The 6,806-nt window shown below is 37.9% G+C and overlaps 1 protein-coding gene across 1 annotated transcript; it reads left to right on the top strand.

Moving 5' to 3' along the window:
* Nucleotides 1-2,679: 2,679 nt before the first annotated feature.
* On the top strand, nt 2,680-6,587 carry LOC137784364 (calmodulin-like protein 4). Its single transcript, XM_068574944.1, has 2 exons — nt 2,680-2,959; nt 6,130-6,587. The coding sequence occupies exons 1-2, from the start codon at nt 2,809-2,811 to the stop codon at nt 6,225-6,227; spliced, it is 249 nt and encodes an 82-aa protein (XP_068431045.1). The 5' UTR covers nt 2,680-2,808; the 3' UTR covers nt 6,228-6,587.
* Nucleotides 6,588-6,806: the final 219 nt, after the last annotated feature.

Genomic DNA, 6,806 nt, shown 5'->3' with positions numbered 1-6,806 from the left:
TATTGTTTCAAAGACTTTTAACAGGTTAGAATTGTGATGTTCGCTCTGAATTTGGACAATCAGTCGGATCTGTAAAAAAACGTTTGGATCTTGTGACATATGAGACTAAGAAAGATCAATTTAAGGACATGCACCATGTGAGTGCGATGTCGAGAGATACTTATATGGGACCCGGAGGACAAGGGGGGCCTCAACATTGGGTAAAAATGCAGCAGTTAATTCAGGGCCCTTTTTAACGTTTCAGTTTCAATTTAGCTATAGTTATGGATTACAAAAAAAAAACAGTACTCCCACCCAGTACAGACTCAAGGTGAATACATCTATGGTGCATTCAAACTGTTACCTTAAACTCTCAGCACTCCATCAGTTGAAGATTTGACGATTGAATGCTTTGAGGTAGAGCTTCAACAACTCACTCTGTAAAAACCTCAAGGTTGTTTATTAGATGTGCTGTGTGTTACAGCTGCTGCTCTCCGGCTTCCATGAAAGAAAAGAAGAATGAAAAATGAAAAATACAATGAAGTTACACAACTTTTGTCAAGCGAGAGTCACGAACTTAGATAAAAAGAACAGCTATCATTTTACCAACAGCTTGAAAGTAGTAAAAAAAAACATGAATTAGATACAAACCCCCTAAAAACAATCAAGTCAAGTTCTGTACAAAAGATAAAAGAGCCAAATACAATAAGACAAAGGCAAAAACAAGGTGAGAGTGCTTGAAAAAAAGTATTAATCTCAGAAAGACAAGCGTATTAAAAAACCGAATAGACTAGAAAACTAAAGCTAAAACTTTGGAGAAAAAAATAATAATAAATCGTCTCAGGTATTTATTTCACACTTTTACAGATTTAGTGCAATTTATATTGTCAATAATTTTGGCATCGGAGCTCTGAACTATTACATTTTCCTTTTGTGGTCATAGTTCATTGACAACATATTGTTCTTTTATGGCTTTATTCTTTTATAACATGTGTAAGTTATGAACAATGTTGACAAGGAAAAGAAGCTTTTATTCAAAAACTCAAGGAAAAAAGCAAATATTTCTGAGATACAAATGAAGTAATCTCTTTGTGAACTGAATTTAACTGATAAGTTGTTACTTTGCTGATTGAGTTATTGTTCTTAATGTAAAATTTGAAATTGCTACTGTAATTGTTTTGTACAGTATTGTTCCTTTGCTTAACATCACTTTGTTCCTCATTGGTTAAATTTATCTTAATTAAAATGTTGAAATTGACCTCAAATTTCTGGCTATATTTTCTATTTGACTATGAATGCACTTTAAATCAATTATCTTTACAAAGAGTTTATAACTAATTTTCCATAACATGTAAACACAACATTCAAAGTTATAGCCCCTCCTCCACGATTCAACGGCACTAGTCGCACACAGAGCGTTGTCACACTCACAACCGACACCCGGTCTCTATCTTTATAGACCCACAAATGTCCCAAACGCACACAAAAAAAAAAGAAAATCATTCACTACCGTGTTTTTTTTAAGTAGAATCTTATTCATTCTGCTGTTAAAATTACTTAAAATCTTGCTATCCATGCGGTTCCAAACTACCTCATTTCATTATCAGACACTGTCGTGTCATACGGTGATAATTGGCCCCTCGCTACTCGCTGCGGTGGTGGGCTGGAAAGGGAAAGGACAATGCAGCCCTGTGGATCCGGTATCTGCGTTTCCACAGCAACACATACTACATTACGTGGAGGCGTTCAGGTGGTGGACTTTAAACCGAGGTGGAGGGACAGGTGACGCAGACCACAGGGAACTCTTCTTCCTGAAAAGAAACGCTGCAACCGCAAAAATGGTGAGAGAAAGCAAATCCTTTTCATTCGAACTTTCCTTTCATGCACTTTCTGATGAAACGGTATTTATTCTGACCTCACCTGCCAACCGTCTGTTGTCACCCGCAGGCTAAATTCTTCACACCAGTTCAAATCAACGGTAAGAGTATTCCACAGCACCGCAAACTGTTTTAATATTATTATAAACTTGTGTTTGAAAGGCTCTATTTGCCATTCTATCCCTTCCACAAGTAGCGCACTTGTATCTTTTAATAAGCTGTCCGTGTTGATAAAGAAATACGGAAGCACTTGAGGAACAAAGGCCGACCTCCTGCACTCTTATGAGTTCCTGTAGTGTTCACTTCACATATTTCCAAGCGCTAAGAATGACACTTGCCTAATAATACGGTGAAATAAACTACGCTGATCCTCTCCAATACTTGTTTTCATGTCTCTTCCAGAATTCAAAGAGTGCTTCTCCTTGTACGACAAGAAACAAAAGGGCAAGATTGTTGTCAAAGACCTGATCACAGTCATGCGCTGCCTAGGTACAAGCCCCACGTTCGGAGAGATCGAAAGACATCTACAAGTTCACAAAGTCGGTAAAGTACAACACAGTGAATCTGCTGTTTGTGGCCCAGTCAGGGTGACGGTGTTTTTTTTTTACTCTGTTTTATTGTCAATTAGTATGGTTACTTTGGGCGGGGCTTTATGTCCATATGTTACTATCATTGGGTTATTGTGAAATATTGAGTTCAAGGCTTTGATATGGAAATTATACATTACGCATAAAGGTAAGTGACAAAGATCTTCTCTTTCAATTCTATAGCGCCAACAAAGATGAACTCTATTCTTAGACCCTTGAAACAAATATGACAAAACTCCACACACTGAAACCTTACATTTATTGCACATGTTAAATATAATATGATATAATGCATCCTTATATGTTTTATTTTACATTCACATGTAGAAAAGGCCGGTGAGCTGGACTTCTCTACGTTTCTGACGATGATGCACAGGCAGATGCAGCAGGAAGACCCCAAGGCTGAAATCCTGGAGGCCTTGAGGATGACGGACAGACAAAAGAAAGGATACATCCAGGCCTCCGAGCTCCGGACCAAGCTCACCATGCTGGGGGAGAAGCTCACACACAAAGAAGGTAAAGCAAATACTGATTCTAGCACATGAGACTGGAGAAAAGACTGGAGGATGCTGGTGGTAAAGTCAAAGTTGTTCTGTTCGACGTTAAAGTGCACTCTGTAAATGTTTGGACGGATTGCTGCAAGAATGCGTCGAAAAATCCAGAGATGAGTCGGCATTTTGGCACGTCTGTTTCCCTCATATCAGTGGATACATTTCTCAAATGTTTTTTTGGTTAGATGCCTGAAATGAGGGCTGAGGTTTTAACGCTCTGTTCTTCGGCATGAATTACGGGCTTAGATACCCAACTGCTGAATCGTTCTGCTTTGATGGGTCTTATAAAAAGGGAGGTGGTAACAAGTGTCTAACGGAGACTACAAGGCGGCCGCACTTGAACTGTCGTCTGGCTTTAGCTGAGTTAGTGTTGGTGATTTGAAATATAATCTTCTTCAATAATTGGGAAGTAGTGCGATGCTAACTTCCAGTTGAATGTATCAAAGCTAACAACCAATGAACCTTGTTTAAATTTGTAGCACTTTCTATCCTACACTGGTGATCCTTCGAAAAATACCCTTCAGATTGAATGTCAGACTTTTAAGTTTCGTTTAAAATTCAGTGGAGAGCCAAAACAACGCATGACATATGTCTGTCCTAATACTTTATAACTGCAGTGAATGTCAAACTTCATCTGGGATTTTTTAAAGAGGGTTCAGGGGATTCAGAATTTGCATCCGAGAGAAATTGTAACTGATGTTTATACTTAAGTGACACAAACCAATAGATATTTCAGTCAAAAGAACGGGTTGTGGTCCGGCCTGCTCCTTTCCTCTCATGCATTGTAAACCCCACAAAGTCAACGATCCACTGTAACTATAATCCACAATTCTTCCCTATTCAAAGCTTTTCTTATGACCGGTCTATGTAATACCGCTTTTCTCTTATATTCAACCTTACTATGTTAGTTGGTTCAGGTGTATCCTCTTGAATGAATATATATATATACTACCGTTCAAAGGTTTGGGGTCACCCAGACAAATTTTCAGTTTCTTTGCAAGTTCTGGCATGGAATAGCTTCACTTCTAAGGCCACATTTACACATAGCCGGGTATTCACAAAAACGAATATTTCTGCCCCTCCGTTTTCAAAAATAATGTTGTATCCACAAAATAGTTTTCCAAAACATTTCTGTTTACATGAACTACGTGACAACGCCACCGAGCGCCATCATAACTATGCCAAACCTGTACAGAGGACGCTCATATATGACGTGATGCATTTTTAGTCGCATTTGATAGATTTTCATAGAACTCCACTTTGGCCAGAGTTTTTAGAAATGATCGTTTTCCGTGATAAAACCTCCGCTTTCGTGTAAATGAAAAGCCAAACCGTATGAATGCGTTTCCCCCCCCGTGTACACGAGGCCTAAGAACAAGAACAGACTGGCGAGTTTCACATGAAAGTTCTCTTTTTCTGGCCATTTTGAGAGTATAATGAAACCCACAAATGTGATGCTCCAGATACTCAACAAGCTCAAAGGAAAGCCAGTTTTATAGCTTCTCTCACTAGCTGTGCTAACATAATTGCACAAGTTGTTTTTTCTTCACAATTAGTCTTCTCAGGCGATTAGCAAACACAATGTACCACTAGAACACTGGAGTGATAGCTGCTGGAAATGAGCCTCTATACACCGACGTAGATATTTCATTAAAAACCAGATGTTTCCGCCTAGAACAGTCTTTTACCACATTAACAATGCATAGAGGGTATTTCTTATGTAATGTTATCCTCATTTAATATTAGTGCTTTTCTTTAAGTAATCCCAAACTTTTCAACGGTAGTGTATGTATATATATATATATATATATATATATATATATATATATATATATATATATATATATATATATATACTGAATTTGCTCTCAGACTGTGTTGGAAAGCAGCAGTTTCTTCTTTTAATGATTTAGTTCACTCTTTTATTATTGAATCTAACTGAAGGACTCAGTGGATTCTGTACTTCTAACATGTTGACGTTCATAGAGCCAAAGCATCAAAGGGTCTCCATATTTAAATACTTTCCGGCTTCAAAGCAACATGGAGATGGAATTCAAAGTGTCGGTGAACCGCGTCTGGACGGGTGCTGTGCACAGAGAGCAGTTCATATTCAAATGAAGCTCCGCTGCTTCTTCATGGGGAGAGACATCCATCAAGTGGTTGTGTTCCCTTATTACTGAAGCAGATAGCGAAGCCGCTGTACTCTTCAATTCCCGAACGGTGGGATTATAAGCAACTCACTGTTGCTGCTCTAATGCAGTTTGAGTATTCAGGATTTTTTTGTTTTTGTTGGCGTTAAAAATAATTTAGATTTCAACGATCTAGTACAGAAAGGATAAACTGCAATCAAAATCAATTGAAATAAGATTTAAAAAAATTGATATTTATAGGATGTATACATCCTTTCATGTGTCCACCTTTCAGTTGGACACATGTTGTTGATAAAAAACAATCAGTGGGGGAAGAAGTATTCATGCCTTTAACTCAGGTGGCAAATGAACAGTGTAAAATACTACATTATAAGTAATAGTCCTGCATTCAAGGTGTAAACTCAAAAGTAACACAAAGCACAGAATAATCAACAGTAAAATGTACTTCAGGGTATCGACAGTAAATGTACATATACAGGAATAACCCACGACTAACGATGCTAATAACGCTAACGCCTACACACATCGAGATAGATCGATTTCAGTCCCTGCTTGGGCTCTCTCTCTCTCTCTCTCTCTCTCTCTCTCTCTCTCTCTCTCTCTCTCTCTCTCTCTCTCTCTCTCTCTCTCTCTCTCTCTATATATATATATATATATATATATATATATATATATATATATATATATATATATATATATATATATATATATATATATATATATATATATATATATATATATATATATATATAACTCCGGGAACAACAAACGCACTCAGTCCCAGTCAGCCACTGAGTTGTAGTTGTTGGCTGCGCCACTCTGTGAAGGAGTTGTCAGACAGTCCAAACCTCCCACAGGAAAAGAGCAGCGGCGTTTCCACCCCCCTGGGAGTTGAGAATAATCGCGCAGACAAATGGGTTTTCAGGCAGCGCTCTGTTGTTGGTTCCACCCGCAAAGCTGTTTTTATTCTTTCTTCTTCTTCCAGTGGATGATCTCTTCAAAGAGGCAAACGTCAAGCCAAACGGGACCATCAACTATGAAGAGTTCACGCAGATGGTGACGCTGCCACCTGTCGATTACTGACTTTCAAAATTGACTTTGCACACATTCAAACTGGATGATTTTCAGAAATCACATGATGTTGAAACTGAAAATTCTGTTTTTCTTCTTCCCCTTTGTTCTTCTTTCCCATGATTATTCCACGATTCTTTAATTAAACCTCTTTCAGAAGGTTTCCTCTGACTGGACACACTGTGAAGCAATATCTGATGATTTGGCTTATTATCTATTGATGGGATCAAATTAAATTCTCACACTTTTTGTCAAGCCTAACCCTCCACCCAATCAATGTCCAGTTTGATATTTGGTGCATAAACTTCTGCACGCTTGTGAGCGATATATTAAACCCTGAATGTCTTGATGAAGCTTTTCTTCAGTCAACTGTCAACACATCAGCATTAAACTGCATCATCCTGTTAAACTTGTCTGATTAAAGCTGTGTTTGAATATTTTTTTTCTGTTGAAATTGTTCTTAATTTAAACAACTGCATTTTAAACTGTCATCACATGTTAAACTGTCATCATATTAATTTCTCTTTGACGGTTTTCAGCTGTTTCTGTCATCTCAAGTCACAGATGCTTACTGTCAGGCATTTTACATTT

Source organism: Clinocottus analis, unplaced genomic scaffold (assembly GCF_023055335.1).
Source record: "Clinocottus analis isolate CAN_PGR_092001 unplaced genomic scaffold, fCliAna1.0.p SCAF_1, whole genome shotgun sequence".
Taxonomy (NCBI): domain Eukaryota; kingdom Metazoa; phylum Chordata; class Actinopteri; order Perciformes; family Cottidae; genus Clinocottus; species Clinocottus analis.
This window is presented reverse-complemented; position numbering and strand designations above follow the sequence as displayed.

What these genes read in the sequence shown, in the direction of transcription:
- LOC137784364 (XM_068574944.1), top strand. Translation starts at nt 2,809, where the DNA reads ATGATGCACAGGCAGATGCAGCAGGAAGACCCCAAGGCTGAAATCCTG. An exon ending in GAAGCTCACACACAAAGAAG is followed by an intron (nt 2,960 to 6,129) that starts GTAAAGCAAATA and finishes TTCTTCTTCCAG; the next exon opens with TGGATGATCTCTTCAAAGAG.